This window comes from Labeo rohita, chromosome 9, assembly GCF_022985175.1.
Source record: "Labeo rohita strain BAU-BD-2019 chromosome 9, IGBB_LRoh.1.0, whole genome shotgun sequence".
Lineage (NCBI taxonomy): Eukaryota > Metazoa > Chordata > Actinopteri > Cypriniformes > Cyprinidae > Labeo > Labeo rohita.
Genome location: NC_066877.1, coordinates 22,005,078 through 22,023,637, shown reverse-complemented (window position 1 = coordinate 22,023,637; position 18,560 = coordinate 22,005,078). Strand labels below are relative to the sequence as shown.

The 18,560-nt window shown below is 36.1% G+C and overlaps 1 protein-coding gene across 1 annotated transcript in view; it reads right to left on the bottom strand.

Moving 5' to 3' along the window:
• Positions 1–3,023: 3,023 nt before the first annotated feature.
• The window catches only part of plcl1 (phospholipase C like 1), an 86,532-nt gene continuing 70,995 nt past the window's right edge, over positions 3,024–18,560 (bottom strand). The window contains 6 exon segments of the mRNA XM_051118690.1: positions 3,024–5,726; positions 7,902–8,011; positions 9,306–9,381; positions 10,534–10,701; positions 10,703–10,738; positions 16,083–16,445. Coding sequence (XP_050974647.1) covers positions 5,559–5,726; positions 7,902–8,011; positions 9,306–9,381; positions 10,534–10,701; positions 10,703–10,738; positions 16,083–16,445 — 921 coding nt within the window. The 3' untranslated portion in view covers positions 3,024–5,558.

Sequence of the window (18,560 nt, the reverse complement as noted above, 5' to 3'; positions counted from 1 at the left end):
GAAATCAAGTGTTACTTAAACTTTTCTAGGGGTCTAAATTAACCTCTCAAAAATGGTTCTGAGATATTAGAAAGCACACATCATTTTGTCTGAAGATCTTTATGGTAAACAACTAAAATGGAGGTTTCAAAAAAATATTTTGACCTCACTGTGGCCGTTATAGAAAGTCAGAGTGTCTTAAAAGTCTTTTAAGATTGAAGAATGTCTTCGTAGCTGCACTCTGACTCTCGTGGCCTCAGGCGGGATCGGAGGGCATATCTGCGCATGCTCTTGACACGAACCAAAAGCAGGCAGATGTTCGCTGCATTAGAGGCTGTCAGCCTGTCGTTTCACCTGTCCGCTTGGCACAATGTCACATCTTCTTACATCTGTTCCTGTGGGACACGTGTCTATAAAACCCAGTGCTGTGTGTAATGGGCAGAGACTCCACAGCCACGCTTTAGTTTGGGTCAAAATCAAACTGCTTACGGTTTAATGGATTTTTAGTGACAACTCGAACATATATAGATTTTTTTTTTTAATTGTGACAAAGACAAACAAATGAATAAAAAAGTCACTGATTGCATAAACTTTAGAAAAATAGAAGAGAAAATAGATATAGTGTGACATTTGGCAAATATGACTCATAATTATGAATTTGTTTTCTGCTTTCTGCCTTTCCAAATGTGGACCAGAGAGTGGTGTGGATATTCATTTCTCACCGTAATTCTGTGTCACTGTCTCCACCAAGAGGCAATTTTGCTCACAACAGGATACAGTTGGTCGGATAGGTCAAAATGTGTTTCCCAGTTGATAGCAGCCAACCTATATGAGAAACAGGATATTGATAACAACAATAATAATAATAGTGGTGGAGAATTTAGGCAAAACTAGACTATATCTGCTCATCAAAGTCTACTTTAATCTAAGTTCATGCATCATAACTGCAAGGAAGAGTTTGAGTGTTTACAAATGATCCACATGAAAACATACTTGAGTAAAACTATGTAAAAAAAAACATTTAAAATATATTTCTACTTTTACTAAGCAAATGTGAGATTTAATTCTTACTTTTTGATTGATTATGGTATACAAGTTATCACATTATCAAATAGTTAAGGCTCTGAAATCAAAATCCTGAAACAGTCAAACATAACATTCAGAAGCGGCTGATTTTGTTGTTGTTTTACAATAATTGCTTATAGACAGAATTTTAAACGTAGTCACGTTACTCTAAAAAGTCGAATTGGATGTGGATTTGAACAATTAGTAAAAAGCATAAGCCACAAATATGATGTTGTGGTGACTAAGAAGTTTGAGGTCAATTACACTTTACACTGAAATTTCATTAGATACACACATACTTTGGTGGAAGCAGATTTTAATTGGTTTATTTGTTCAGCAGGAGTGAAAATAAAGGAAATACACTACCAGTCAAAAGTTTTTGAACAGTAAGATGTTTAATGTTTTTAAAGAAGCCTGCATTTATTTGATCCAAAGTACAGCAAAAACAGTACAATTTTGAAATATTTTTACTATTTAAAATAACTGTTTTCTATTTCAATATATTTTAAAATGTAATTTCTGTGATTCCCAAGCTGAATTTTTAGCATCGTTACTCCAGTCACCATCCTTCAGAAATCATTCTATTATTGCTGCTCAAAAACATTATTATTATTATGTTTAAAACAGCTGAGTAGATTTTTTTTTCAGGTTTCTTTGATGAATGGGAAAGTTCAGAAGAACAGCATTTATCTGAAATAGAAATCTTTTGTAACATTATAAATCTTTATCATCACTTTTGATCAATTTAAAGCATCTTTGCTAAATAAAAGTATTAATTTCTATAATTTCTTTACCAAAAAAAAAAATCCTGAAAAAAAAAAGTACTGAACTGATTTAAATATCGATAATACTAATAATAAGTGTTTCTTGAACAGCAAACCAGCAGAATGATTTCTGAAGGATCATGTGACACTGAAGATTAATGATGCTAAAAAATTTAGTTTTAAAATGTATTTAAAAAACATTAAAAATATTACTGTTCAAACACTTTTGACTGGTAATGTATTTAACCCATGCTGACCTAAGAAATTTGATAATGGAAAATCTAAATTAAATTACAATGACTGATATGATTTTTTTTTTCTCTCAAATGCAACTGTGTACAAGTTTTGAAATTCACTTAGTAGTCTTCCTAAGTGCTTACCTATACTTATGAAGTATAAATGCTTAAATACTTCGGTCCCACTTTATATTAGGTAGCCTTACTATGTATTTACATTTAAATTAATAATTTGCGACTTTGTACCACAAAACCAATCGTAACTAGCACAGGTATATTTGTAGCAATAGCCAACAATACATTGTATGGGTCAAAATGATCGATTTTCTTCATGTTCCATGAAGATATGTACATTTCCTACCGTAAATATATCAACTTAATTTTTGATTAATAATATCATTGCAAAGAACTTCATTTGGACAACTTTAAAGGTGATTTTTTTTCATCCTCAGATTCCAGATATTCAAATAGTTGTATCTTGACCAAATATTGTCCTATCCTAACAAACCAGACATCAATGGAAAACTTATTTATTCAGTTATTCTTTTTTAAATCTCAGTTTAAAAAAAGAATGTGGTTTGTGGTCCAGGGTCTCATTTGGTAAATTGTGTACATACATGTTTTTACATTGTACGCCATACTTATTTTTTATGTAAGTACATGGTAGTTAAGGCCACCTAATATAAAGTGGGACCTAATAAATAGTTACAATAGGCTTGACACACAGGAGACAACTCCTGTAGTAGCAACATGCATCCTCTGATTTTAAAGACTGAAAACAACTCCACCTGCTGGCTAATTTGGATATTTTCCCATGGTCATTACTGATAGCTACCGTTTCAGCACACAAAATAAATGTTAAGTGGCCTGGATAAGCATCTTATTAACAAACATACCCAAACTCAAGTCATTAAATGCCTAAAGAGCTCCGGCAGTATTGATAAGACACAACAGTTACGTTTAACAGAAGAGACAGCAGTCAGTAAAAGATAGCTTTATTTAGTCTGGGGCACATCTGTGTTACATCAACTTGTTAATGTTATAAAATACAAACCATCATTTCAAAATAAAAGCAACGTACCTTTGAAGTTTACTGTGTTTAACTCACACTTGTCACCTTTAATAAATACTCTCCGTTTATACAAGGACAACAACTTCTAACAAGAATGCGACAAAAAACAATATTTTAAACAATATTTTTCATTTTTAAGAGTCAGAGGAAAGGCAGACACAACAAACGCACGGTAACCACACACGGAAAGAAAAAGCAGAAACGGCATATTAGGACAGCTGGATTAATGCTCCTCATTAAACTAGTCATTATGTTTAACGTCAAACAGCAGAGTAATATTGCACCGTCTGAGATGTTGACCACTACCTAATACTGCAGGAATCAATAGACCGCTCCAAATGGATTGCTCTGTTTAGTTTAAAGTGCACCTCAATGGGGTTCATTTTGCTCGTCATCCACCCTCACGGACAGTGATACATCGGATTTGCATCCGATTGCTCCTAAGAGTAATTGTACCCATCTAAAGTGAGACAACTCACTTCGCATGTCTGATTGGTCTCAAGAGCGGAAAGCTAATACTGTGAATGGGTATTCATTATTTAGATTTTGGCCCCTTTACAGGTACACAGATCCTCTGGGTTGCTGGTCCAGGGGCCGAAGGAACAAGGGTTACGTGATACAAATGCACGCACGTATTAGAAACTAAATATCGTCTATAATATCTACAATTCTCTTTTGTAATTCACAAAACGTTTTTGTTCACTCTTTAGCAAACAATTTGTTTTTTAAGGAACACTTCAGGAATCACATTCAGCTCAGACGTGAACACGCAGAAGAAAATGTCACAGAACATGGATCGTTCGCCCTTCAGTCAAAAAGAAAGCACAGGAAAATAAGTGCACAGACAAAGGAAGAGAAACGTAAATACATAAAAGTAGTTAAAAAGGAAAGACAAAACAGGACATTTGCTTATGTGGAAATGTTACGCTGTTTCTCATCTCGTTCTTTATCGATTAATACATACTCACTGTTGTGAATATGCTTATTTGGTCTTCTAAAATAAAACATCTGACATCAACCAACGGTCGGGTTTTCGTTTAAAAACAACTGCCCGAATCGATCAGGCATCAGATTGGTCACATTCAGAACAAGTACCACTGAAATATCTCACACACATTTACAGTAGCACCCTTGCACACGTACGTTCACATACGCACACAATGTACCAACACTTTCACTTTTCTACCATAAGAAAAATAATATATATCTATATAGTTTTCCAATCTCACATATCTAATTTCTGTTACTCTGTTAACATGAAAAGAAAAGGTGCAAACTTCAAAAACTAGTCTATTGTAAGTGTCTTTGACGGCAGTGGACAAAATACTGCCAATGTTTTCCTTGTCTATCACAACACTGTCAAATGTTACACAATGAAAGTTGTAAAACAGTTTACGCGTTAGATTTTGATGTACTTTAGTCCTTCCAGTGCTTAAAGCTGTTAGGTTTTTTTTATAATCAAACAGCCGGCAGCAGTTCTTGCCATGTTTAGTAGACGTTTGTCTTTGTTGTGACAAAACAACGTGATGATGATCATGCCAGTGGACTCATCAGAAGCCTTCAGTCAATCAAACCAAGGAATGCATGTTAAAGTCACTTTTCACTTAAACTGTGGTTTGTCATTTTGTAACATTGTTCCGATCCCAGGTGCTGAACTCCATACGCATACATGGATAATGGTGGTGTAATCTGTACTTGTTTTCCCAGCTCAGTTAACACTGTTAGGGAGCACTGAGCAGTATTTTAACAAAGCCTTCTTGAGTTCATTCTGCATTGTTAATGCGCTCAAGATGATCCGTGTCACTGGTAAAGACGGAAGATGAGGATATGGTTCCCTTTGAACAGAGAGGCACCAGTTATATCCAATACACTTCGGATAAGGGTGGAAATGGTGCCGTCCTGCTGGTGGGCATCACCTGTCAATCAGTTTGAGTCACAGCACAGTGAAGATGATGCAGACCAACGTCAGACCCTCTAAAAGCACTGAGATGCGTTTGTGCTAACCTGAGTAAACAAACCTCACACTTTGGTGGTTTTGTCATGAATTTGGGAAAAGACTAATGAGTCTTCTGTATTTAACATTACTTGTGTATTTTTCTGCTTGAAAGAACGTTGCTAGCCTTTAGCTTGACACTAAAGTCCTCTTAAATATTGCAGGAACATTTTTCATTCCGGCGAAATCTACATTGTTGACATCAGTCATTTTATATCGCTATGGAATTCACGATTACGTCCTTCATTCAGTACGTCTTGGTAAGAACATTCCATATTTTTGGCCTCAAATAACATCTGGTCAATGCTGTGTTAGAACAAGCACCCACTTTAGTAAAGGACAAATGTCCCTACTAGCCTCTGAGACACCTATACATCTGTCTGTCCAACTTTCAACCATTCATTCACCTATGAATAAATGCTCTCTTAATGCCTACGCATCTCTGGGGCTCAGATGCGTCCGTTGCCGTGGCTGCTGCCACGTCTCGAGGAGAGGCTGTGAGGGGTGTAGTGACCGTCAGAGGTCAACATCAGCCCGCACGCCTCACAGGCCAACGCTAGCTGCCGCAGTGTATCCAAAGCATCTATCTTAGCGCTGCGCAGGAGGTCACACTGACCCTAAAAAGAGAGAGACATGAATTACATGAATTGGGTTTGTTATGGAGTCATACATCAGTTAGTTCTGCTGCACAAATTTGAGTCTGCCGTTTAGATTTTTCAAGTGTACCGCACACATCCTGAAAAGTGAAGCCAAAAGATTTCGATTGCCCCCAGGTGGCTGGACCCAGTATAGGTCATAAATCCTTCATGTAATCTAATGGGATGTGAGACAAACTAAATAATTAAATTACACTTCAAATACATTTTTTTTTCCAAAGATGGTTTCTGCCATTTTAGGCAGTTCTTATCATACCGATGTATGTTCAAGTGTTTGTTCTTCTACTTTGTAATAAGTTTGCTTTTAGTTATAGTTTATTTGATGCTATAAAAATAGGGTGTGGTGTTGTGATTTTGATCTTGTGATTGGTTCTGTGGGAGTTTGGCCAGTACTTTGATATCGTGGCTCCATTTCACGATCACTACTGCACAGACTTTGGCTCCAAACGAATCACTACTGCACAGACTCTGGCTCCTAACAGATCATTACTGCGCAGACTCAGGCTCCAAAAGAATCACTACTACTCAGACTTGGGCTTCAAATTAATCACTACTGTGCAGACTCTGGCACCAAATGAATCACTACGGCGCAGAGTCTGGCACCAAATGAATCACTACTGCGCAGACTCTGGCACCAAATGAATCACTACTGCGCAGACTCTGGCACCAAATGAATCACTACTGTGCAGAATCGGGCACTAAACTAATCACTACTGCACAGACTCTGGCTCTAAACCAATCACTACTGCACAGACTCTGGCACCAAATGAATCACTACTGCACAGACTCTGGCTTCAAATGAATCACTACTATGCAGAATCGGGCTCTAAATGAATCACTACTGCGCAGACTCTGGCTCTAAACCAATCACTACTGCACAGACACGGGCTACAAATGAATCACTACTACATTGACTCTGTTTCCAAGTAAATCACTAATGCGCAGACTCAGGCTCCAAACAAATCATTACAGCACAGACTCGGGCTCCAAACAAATCCTGCCCACCTTTGAGAAAAAAAAAAAAAAAAAAAAAAAAGACTCAGGTTCCAAACGAATCATTACTACTCAGACTTGGGCTTCAAGCGAATCACTACTGTGCAGACTCGGGCTCCAAACAAATCACTACTGCAGAGACTCAGTCTCCAAATTACATAATTTTCACAAGATAACAGCGGTATCCTGAGTGGCATACTGAGATGTTTTGGCTTCACTTTTTTTAGTGGAAGGAAGGAATTTTTTTTTAAATACAGTCTATGGTGATGACAAGTGACTGTCTTTATGGTTGAATCATTAACTCACTGTATCATTCACTTAATCCAATTTGATTAAAAGCACCGATTCATTCAGGAACAAAACAATGACTCGGTCTTTATGAGTCAGTTACTGAATCATTCATTAAACCAATAAACTACCGAATCTATGTCATAAATCTTATTTTCAAAGATTTTACAGTGGACAATTCATCTGTGTATACTTTTTATATTTTTTTGACCTCATAATTTTTAAACAAATTGTTAAAACTCAATCTGAATATAAATAAGTCCCTGCCATACATTTTTTTATTTTTCAATAATCTCTTACACATAAATGTACTTCACAACAAAGAATTTCATATACAAGTCACAGCAGTAAAAATTAGCCATTGGGAAATGATCATGAATACTAAAAGACTTTTAAACAAAGTGGACCTCAATGGGAAAAACAAATTAATTAAAGATGTCCTCTTTAAAGAACATAGAAGATTTATTGACTAAAACTCTTAAAATATAGCAGCTATTAATAATAGCCAAACAACAAGACTTTTTCATAGCTTTTATGGTAATGTCTCTTTTTTTCTAGTCCCAAGTGTAAAGTAAATGCTGTTGCATAATCTTTTAACCCATAAACAGCGTAAACATCAAATGGAACTGAAGCATGAATTTCCAATCAAGTAAAACCGCCCAAACCCAGAGAAAAGACCTGCTCATTTTAAAAGTCCACCGCACACAGTGTATTTATAAGGTCAACAACTTACATTGCAAGATCGAATTTCAAAAAACAGAAGCCCTTTTCCCTTTCGTCTAAAAGCAGAGTGAAAACATTATCCAAAAATTCAAGGCTGTTTGAGGGAGGGAAAGAGCAGCTCACGCTATTTACCTTCAGCACAGTGATGTTCCAAGTAAAACTTTCCAAAGCTTTACTTTGTTTACGGCCTTTCAGATTTTCCTTTTCTCCCAACCTGGGCAAGTCTTCATGAAACACCATTCCTAAGAGGACATAGAACAAAAAACAAACACACACATAACATGTATCATTTTTTTTCTGGCTTGAGATTTTCAAAAAGCCATTTATGGTGCAAACATGCTTCTGTAGGAACTGAGCTGCCAAATAATGGATGATGTGTACTCATTCATCCTCTGGTTAGATAATATTGTGCTTCATGGCCTCTGTAAACTGCCCTTTCATTCCTAATCTGCTGTGTTGTCTGTACTCGCTTGCTCTCATTTCATCAATATACCCTCATAAGGATATTCAAACGCAGTCATTTTGACCTAAGTGCCTTGGATGTGTGTAATTGGGGTACAAATATTTGTGTGAGAGATTATGAGGCTAGAAACAGACAAATATTTAATTTCACAGTCTAATTCATGTCTGCATCTTTCTTCTTATTATATTTTTACATCATTTAAATTTACTAATAGTTGGATTTTTTTAGCATAAACACATTAAGTGTTTCTTAGTCAATGAGTGTCACTTAGAGTGACACTTGAACACTTTTAAAAACCCTCGTTTTAAAAAAACTGGGTTGCAAACACTGATAAAAAGCACCGTTTAAGTAAACATTTCCTACATTAAATATAAAAAGGAAGCCAGAAAGCTCCATGCAGGGACTGTGAATTATTTATTTAAATGGTGAATCGTTTATTTACATAACACTGCCAGAATGAAGAGAGTCACCAAAAAGAATCAGACTTCCCAAAGCTACATTCTTTGAATATTGCGTCGACTAACCTGGTTATAATGCTGCAGAGTCAATATCACATAACAGTGGTGTTGTGGTGTGTAATGCTACAAAAACAAACACACTTTGGAAAAAAAGTGTGTAGCTTTTTACTGGAAGAGCTACATAACCAGGTCATCACTAGTGGGGTGAAAGCTGTGTGATGTTTCTAGGGTCCCCCCAGCTAGTGGTGGAGGGCCCCTGCAATAAACAATACCAGTGACCCCAATACGTTAGCAACAGCCCTTCAGTCACTACTAGAAAATGTAATCAAAAGCATCACTAGTATAAGCACCTCATCAACACTGGATACTGTATAGACTTGCATCATTTCAAAACAACCGTGAAGGTATTTTCAGCACCTTTCAGGATAAAAGGCAATGTTTCAAAGTGTTGATAGGGGAACTGTGTTGTGGATAAATGCAAATTTGAGAAACCTGTGAATTGTTTCTCAAGATTTTCACACATCCTCTAGGGCCTGACTGAAACATCATTCGGCAGAAAGAAAATACAAAGATGATTCATCCTCCACTCATCTTCTCCCCCACAGCTCTACTCACCTTCCTTTTGCACTTGTGCGATTCTCTCGTGCACTCCATCTGCATTTTCTATCAGCTGTTTGTTAGCAGAGATCATCTGAAAAAAAAAGATGCAGACAGGAATTATGGTCTGCTTTTTTTTTTTTGAGAGAGAAATTAATACTTGCATTCAGTGGGGAAGCATATTGATCAAACATGACAGTAATGATATTTACAATGTTTTAAATATATGCAAAGAATCTAAAAAGATTCTGGAAAAAAATGCACGAGCAGCACAACTTTTTTCAACATTTATATAGTTTATGTATTAGATATTATATATTAGAATGATTTCTGAACACTGGGGTTATTGCTGCTGAAAATTAGCTTTGCCATTACAGAAACAAATAATATTTAAAAAAATATATAAAAAAGTAAACAGTTATTTTAAAATGTAATGATACTTTATAATATTACTGTTTTAAAGCATTTATGAATATAAATATAAAATATAATGAATATAAAATAGTTTTTGAATGTCTAAAAACGCAAGAATTTTGCATTAAATTCTTCTACGAATTATCCAATCTAAATCATACATTATACATTAATTTTATAGCTTTATATGTTTACTATACGTTAACTAATGTCTCATTTCTGACTTAACAATAAAATCTAAAACACATCTGAGAACTCCATTATGAACTATGAAAAAGTAATCTCTAAGCAATAAAATTCTGAGCAGACCACTGCTGCCCTTTCTCACAGTGAAGATATTTATAAAATGTAGTCGTGCCAGTCTGTCTCAGTCCTGGTCTCAAACACACAACAGGACCCAGAGTAAACCCACAGGGAGAGACAGAATGAGGGAACCTACAACAGCAGAGGAGGATGAATGGTGACTAAAGCCTCAGATGTCTTACTCACTCCAGTGCGCCTGTTCTTACTCCCACATGCATACACGTGGGATGGCTAAAAAGACAAATGCCATTGTAATGGCAGGTAATGCATAGAAGAGGATAGCTGACCGATATTGTAAGATATTATTCATACATATCAATATGATATTGTTTATATTTGCAGCAGCGAAATACCTTGCTTTGTTGAAGGTCTCTCTAAGCTAGTATTTAGGAAATGGTTTTATCTGCACATTAGTGATGCCTGAGAAATTCAGCACAAGCATAAAGTTGGCCTATTATAGTCTATGAAACGGAACGCATGGCAATGATGCGTGACATTAAAATAGCCTGCATAAATGGGTGCCTCTTACCGTGTCATAACCATTTAGCAGTTTACGAGTGGCATCAGTCAAGTTGCCCACAGGTTCCAGGCATGGGTAACCTTCCTTCAGAGTGAGTGTGGCACCTGGGGGCCCATCTGGACCCTGCAGCCTTGTGGACAAACTCTGGATGCACTGCTTCAATGTGGCCATCGGGGGGGAGCCCACACTGTTCCTTAAAAGCCACTGTGGCACTCTAAAGAAAGGGAAAATGTGAACACAGGCACACACTTGGTTAAAACAAATATTTCAAAAAAGCCCAGGAGACAGAGATAAAGTTAAGTAACATCATATGATAAACACACAAAAAGGCATGTTAATAAACAAAAGAAACATTTCCATTTCCAATTGGGTTTGGGGTTGCAAGGTTTTGCTTTTGAAAGATGTCTCTTGTGCACACTGTATTTATTTGATTAAAAGATACAGTAAAACAAATATTGTAAAATATTATTACAATTTAAAATAATCTTACTATTTATTTTGTGTAAAAATGTAATTTATTCCTGTGATGGAAAAGCAGAATTTTCAGCAATTACTTAGTCTTCAGTGTCACGTGACCCTTCTAACATGCTGATTTAATGCACAAGAAGTGTTTTCAAGTGTTTTCAACATTGGTAATGTTTTTGTGGAATACTTTTTCTTTTTAATCAGAATTTTTTAAAAGATAGAAAGTTTAAAAGAACAGAAATCTTTTATAACATTCTACATTATATAAACTATACACTTTTAAATAGTATTCTGCTAAATATAATAATTTCTTATCATGTTAAAAAAAGGACCTCAGACTTTTGAATAGTAGAATACAGAGTACTCTAAACATATACAATCATAACTGCAAGATCTCTAAAAGAAAACAAGAGCCAAGAGTCTAAAAACTTGGGGGAAAAAAAAACGGTGACATTTATATTGTTTGATACTGATTGTATTATGCAGAGCTACTCTCACGAGGCAAAGCCAAAATAATGGCTTCTTGCCTTTATACAGACAGATAAACCTGTGCAATTTAACAGCTTTCTGTGTCTGAATGACTGACAAAGGCCTCAGCTGATCACATTTCAGCTTTTTATCATACATCTCCCTTCATTACATTTTAGCAGATACAGAGCCGGTTTCTATTTTCCACCTGACAGAATCACACACCCACAACCGTGATTAACAAAGCCATTTGGAGATGTATATGTGTGTTCGGGGGGCTTCATGTGGGTGATCAATCTGTATATCTGTTTATTTGTCTGAGAAAGAAGTCCATGCTGTGAATAAAGTAGACATTGTAGTGTGAAAGAATAAAGGACCAGTCTGTATGTACAGTGACCCCATTAAGTATTTGGACAGTGAAAATGTATTAATGTCATTGGATTAGATACAGCTGATGTCAAAAGTTTACATACACCTTGCAGAATCTGCAAAATGTTAATTTTACCAAAATAAGAGGGATCACACAAAATGCATGTTATTTTTTTTTATTTAGTACTGACCTGAATAAGACATTTCACACAAAAGACGTTTACATATAGTAAACATACTAGTTGAATTTATAAAAATGACCCTGTTCAAAAGTTCACATAAAGTACGCTTGATTCTTAATGCTGTGTTGTAACCTGAATGATCCACAGCTGTGTTTGTTTGTTTGGTTTTTTTGGTGATAGTTATGAGTCCCTTGTTTGTCCTGAACAGTTCCACTGTCAGCTGTTCTTCAGATAAATCCTTCAGGTCCCACAAATTCTTTGGTTTTTCAGCATTTTTGTGTATGTGAACCCTTTCCAACAATGACTGTATGATTTTGAGATCCATCTTTTCACACTCAGGGACTCATATATCATATTTTCTCATTTAGTACTGCCATTTAGAAGCTACAGAAGATACTTACATGTTTCCCAGAAGACAAAATAAGTTAAATTTACCCTGATCTTCAAATTCAAAATGTTTTCACCCCCAGCTCAGCATCCACAATGCTGAAAATACACAAAAAATGCTGAAAAACCAAAGAATTTGTGAAAAAAAAAAAAAACCACAGCTGTGGTTCATTCAGGTAACAACAGTATTAAGAATCAAGTGTATGTAAACTGTTGAACAGGATCATATGTTTATAAATTCAACTACTGTTTTCTCTTGTGAGCTATATGTAAACATCTTTTATGTAAAATATATTATTCAGGTCAGTACTACATAAATAACATGCATTTTGTATGATCCCTCTTATTTTGATAAAATAATTAACATTTTGCAGATTCTGCAAGGTGTATGCAAACTTTTGACCTCAACTGTAAGAAAATATCAAACAAAGCGGCTTTTAGTTCCAAAAAAAGATAAGTACGCCTTTGAGCTAAATATATCACACAAACAAGTGTTATTGCTTTGAACAACAAAACAAGAAATATACACCTGTGGTGTGTGGGGTAACAGATTCATAATTCTACTAAAAACGAACATAGGACCAGATGGTTAACAGTAATTGCAAAGATAAGACTAAAGCAATGGTTCAAATAGTTTTTGGGGCCACTGTCTGGTTTTGTGTCTGGTTTATCTCTGAGATCAGCAGGTTTTGTGAACACAGTAATTATGGATGTGACTCTTCTTCCTCAACACACAACACACTGCTGTGGCAACTGATCCTGGCCCTGTCACCTGACCCTACAGATACTCTACCCTCCATCCCTCCTCCCCTTACCGTCACCCATAAATCATACCTAAGTGTAGGTCAACAGAACTGTTGTTTAATTTCTAGGGCTTGCTTGAAAAATCAGGTAAACACACTGCTAGAAATGTGTGTGTTTACATGACTTAAGTTAAAACCCAGAAGTGGCAAGTGAACTGAGCTTTGCTTTCACAACAGATGGCCAGTGAGGAGGTGTCTGGTTTTTACATGTTCAGAACTGAGACTTGCAACTTCATGTCAGCTGTATAAGCTGATTATTAAAAGGATCAGAATCTGTCAGTGACTCTGTCTCAAAGGATTGCAACAAGTAGTGAGATCAGAAATCTTCAGATAAGTGGATTTAGGATGTGCAACTATTACTTACGTTCACTTTGAGTCAAGCAAATGTTTCATGAAAAGAAAACAAATATATTCATCTACCTAATGTCTGTAATAATATCTGTTTTCACTGTCTGACATGGCCATGTTATTAGTGAGCAGACACATTTACAAACAACACCAATTATCTGCACGACCCACTCAACAGAACTAATAGCACTGACACAAATTGTTCTGTTCACGATATCCAAACCATTATATTTAGACAGCTCTGACTGGGAGAGCCAGCCATCAATCTGGATGGACCAGGGCTACACTGACACTAATGTGGCCTCATTCAATCACAAATACATCCATTTAAAAAGAAGCACATTAGTTCATTTTAAGGATAGTGCACCCAAAAATGAAAATTCTGTCATTAATTACTCACCCACATGTCGTTCCAAACCCATAAGACCTTCGTTCATCTAAGAAAATAAGATATTCTTGATAAAATCCAAGAGCTTTCTGAACCTCCATGATTTCGAGATCCAGAACATTCAGACACTCACTGATGCTCCAAAAGGAAACACGATGCATTAAGAGTCAGGGGTGAAAATTTTTCTTTTTTTGCCTAAATATCATATTTTTTTCATTTAGTACTGCCCTTCAGGAGCTACAGAAGATACTGACATGTTCAAGACCCAAAAAAGTCATAAGGACATCGTTAAAAAGGTTTGTGTGACATCAGTGGTTCAACCGTAATGTTATAAAGATACAAGAATACTTTTTGTCTGCAAAGAAAACGAAAATAACGACTTTATTCAGTAATTTCTTCTCTTCCGGGTCAGTCTTCGATGAGCATTCACGAGAGTACCACAATGCACGTGTGCATCTTCAGCCGTGGTCGCACTAGACTTTGAGCATACAAAATTTCTTTGGACGCTGCAAACTGTTGTGATATGACGCCACGCTCTGCAATGTCTTTTTATAAACTTATGCTGTGATATATCAATCTGCCGTTGGTCTCACGGTTTCACATGATGTGAATTTGCAGGTCAGAGTTTACCAAACTTGAAACTTGAGCTTGCGTTTCCGCTCTCCCGCATTTGCATGCATATGAATGGAAGTCAAAGAAAAGAAAAACATGTGCCGTGGTACTCTTGTGAACGCACAAAATCATTATTTTTGTGTTTTTTGAGCACAAGAAGTATTCTCGTACAGTCAAACCAAAATTTATTCAGACACCTTCAACATTTCTCACATTTTCACAGTTTATTCACTATAGTTTAAAAAATGGTAATAAAATATGACAAGAACTCAGAGTTAAATTGTGTCAGAACAACTTCATCTTGATAATGTCAGATAACTTTGATAGAAGGGTATGTAATGGATTACAATCAACCAAAAATATTCAGACAACTGTTAACATGACAATATTTACACAACTATCAATACTTTGTTGACCAATTACCAACCAATGCTTAATTTTGTTGGGTCTGTGGTGTAAAAAGTCGCATTAGCAATTAAAGAAAAAAATACTTAAGCAAAACATGGTCAGGTCAAAGTGTCTGAATAATTTTGGTCCCAATTTTTTATCAGTTTTACTGGTAGTCCACTGTATGAGGAATTTTTGGGAATAATATGTCACAGTTTACTTTATTTTGCTATCCTCACTTACATGGATTAACTATAGTGTCCTGCACCCTAGTAAAAATATCAAAACTTGTATCTGGCGAATAATTTTTGGTTTGACTGTAGCATCATAAAATTACCCTTGAACCACTTATGTCAAATGGACTATTTTAATGAAGTCCTTACAACCTTAAACATGTCAGTTGCTTTGCTCTCTATGCAGGGTCAGAAAGCTCTTGTGTTTTAATCAAAAATATCTTAATTTGTGTTCCGAAGATTAAGGAAGGTCTTACAGATTTGGCACAACATTAGGTTGAGTAATTAATTACAGAATTTTCATTTTTGGGTGAATTATCCCTTTCAAGCCACACCCATAAACCATGACAGAAAGAATATTAAATAACACACAGCAATGTTTTCATTGGTGTTAAATGGCATCTAACCTGAAGGTCTATAGTTTACCCCCCAAAAATAAACTCAAATGCAAAATCAAACGTAAAAATAATTTTAAAATGTGTCTATGTATGTATGTCGATCACTGTTGAGATTTAATAATATAATTTGAATCTGTTCATTATATGAAGCAATCATATCTCTTCACAAGACTTGGATTAAACCAACTGATAAATATGGATTTATTTTACAACTCCTTATTTACCATTTTGGACCAATTTGTGCTTTGAAGAAGGGTTTGGAACAACATAAGGGTGAATTTTTGCGTTTAGTTGAACTATCCCCTTAACCAGCAAGATTTCCTTGATCATACAGCATAATATGGAAAAACCATGCTGGCTAACCAGCAGCAGACCGCACTAATCTACATAAACCAACCTGAACTTGAATGGAAATTCATACTTGTGCAACCTGGCCTTTTCAGCAGGGTGTGGCTGCCAAGCAGTGAAGTCGTCATAGCTAGTATTACTGTTGTCTGAACACGCAACACCACCCTTACCAGTGCATCCTCTCGCAGGTCTGTAGCCTCTCGCAAAGGTCCGCTGGCTGGGCGGAAAGTGTCATCCAGCACTTTGATGCCCGTGTTACGCAGAGTGACGTACTCTCGTCCACGCCGTACTCCTCTCCTGACCGACAGACCCCGTCTCTGGGCCTTTCCCCCACCTCTGCGGTTAGTGATGGCGATGTGTACAAACAGGCTGGCGTGGGGCAAAGGGTCTCCAGCGAGGCCCAGCAGGGGCACATTGCGGTAACCAGGCTGTAGACACTCAAAAGCGATGGTGTACTGGCCAATAAAGTCATCGCCTATATAATCATCATCCAGAACTACAAAGCGCAGCAGGGCTAGTTCAGGCATGTTCACCTAAAAAGAGAAAACAGTAAATGAATTTTTTTGGCCTCTTCAGCTGTGCAACATTCTACAGATGCAGCTGTAAGCAGAATTAAACACCTAGGGTATGTAAACAGACACTTAACACATGAGCAGACTTTTTGAAATAGGAACCATGCAAACTTTAGTGCAGACCACTGAGCCAAACGTGCCACTGTAACACCGCAGAATATATTAGTTAAAAGATCATTTGCATAAGCGTATTTCCACAGTCCCATCTATTTAAATATGGAAATATTAAGCATGCACACACAATCGCCTGGACATCTGGCTATGTAGGACAAACTCACACATTAATAAGCAAGGACACAATTCAGCAAAATCATACATCTTTTACAACATGAATAACTGAGGGACTGTTACAGGTGGAAACAACTTACAAAAATGATTGTGTAACTATTGTTAGAGGTTCACATAACCAACAAGAATACTTGCATAGTAAAGCAAACATTGAAAATAACAGGAAATCTGTACTTCACTGTTTCTTTTGTTTCAGAAAAACAGGGCAATGCTATCTAAGATTAATATCACTTAAATTACTAATTTGCGCATCTTCAACGGAAAACATATTGTTACTGAGGTGTAAGCATATTTATTTGTAGATGCATGGGTATATTCACAGCCATGAGCATGTACCAACACACACACAAAACAGGTGAGACACAAAAGAGTTATGTCACACTGAATATGCATATTCATACTAAGAGAAGGACAAAACAGAGAGAGAATCTGGCAGGAAAACACAGACAGCAAAGATAAAACGCCTCAGCTGGCAGCAGGCGCCCACGCAGACGCCTGGACACAACTCATGCAAGAGAAAATAGTTCAAGACAGGTATGCAGCATCTCAGAGAACCTGTTTCATGCTTCAGAAATTGTATGCAGTACATATATACATATGTATACATGGACAAATTTAATGAACTCCACAGACAAAACCGTACTATGATATTACCATGTTTTTGGACACATACCATGGTAATGCCATGTTAAGACCATGGCAGTAAGTTGTTTTAATAAGCTATAAGTACCACATAATTGTAAACAGAATGGTAGAAAAATAATTACAATACACTATCCTACAGAGACATTATACAGTTGAAGTCAAAAGTTTACATACACCTTGCAGAATCTGCAAAACATATATATATATATATATATATATATATATATATATATATATATATATATATATATATATATATATATATATATATATATATATATATTTTTTTTAACCAAAATATGAGGAATCAAACAAAATGTGTGTTATATTCTTTGTACTGAATAAGATATTTTACATAAAAGAGGTTTACATATAGTCCTCAAGAGAAAATAATAGCTGAATTTATAGAAATGACCCTGTTCAGAAGCATGCACTTGATTCTTACTACTGTGTTGTTATCTGAACGATCCACAGCTGTGGTTTATTGTGTAGTGATAGTTGTTCATGAGTACCATGTTTGTCCTGAACAGCTGAACTGCCTGCTGTTCTTCAGAAAAGTTCTTAAGGTCTCACAAATTCTTTGGTTTTTCAGCATTTTTGTGTATTTGAACCCTTTCCAAAAATAACTGCATGATTTTGAGATCTATCTTTTCACACTGAGGACAATTGAGGGACTCATATGCAACTATTACAGAAGGTTCAAATGCTCACTGATGCTCCAGAATGAAAATAGATGCATTAAGAGCTGGGGGGTGAAAACTTTTGAACGGAATGAGGATGTGTACATTTTTCTTATTTTGCCTAAATATCTTATTTTTGTGCATTTAGTACTGCCCTTCAGAGACTACAGAAGATACCTACATGTTTCCAGAAGACAGAATAAGTCAAATTTACCCTGGTCTTCAAATTCAAAAAGTTTTCACCCCCCAGCTCTTAATACATCATTTTTCTTTCTGAGGCATCAGTGAGCATTTTAACCTTCTGTAATAGTTGCATATGAGTCTCTCAGTTGTCCTCAGTATGAAAAGATGGATCTCAAAATCATACAGTCATTGTTGGATAGGGTTCAAATACAAAAAAATGTTGAAAAACCAAAAGAATTTGTGGGATCTGAAGGATTTTTCTGAAGAACAGTGGGCAGTT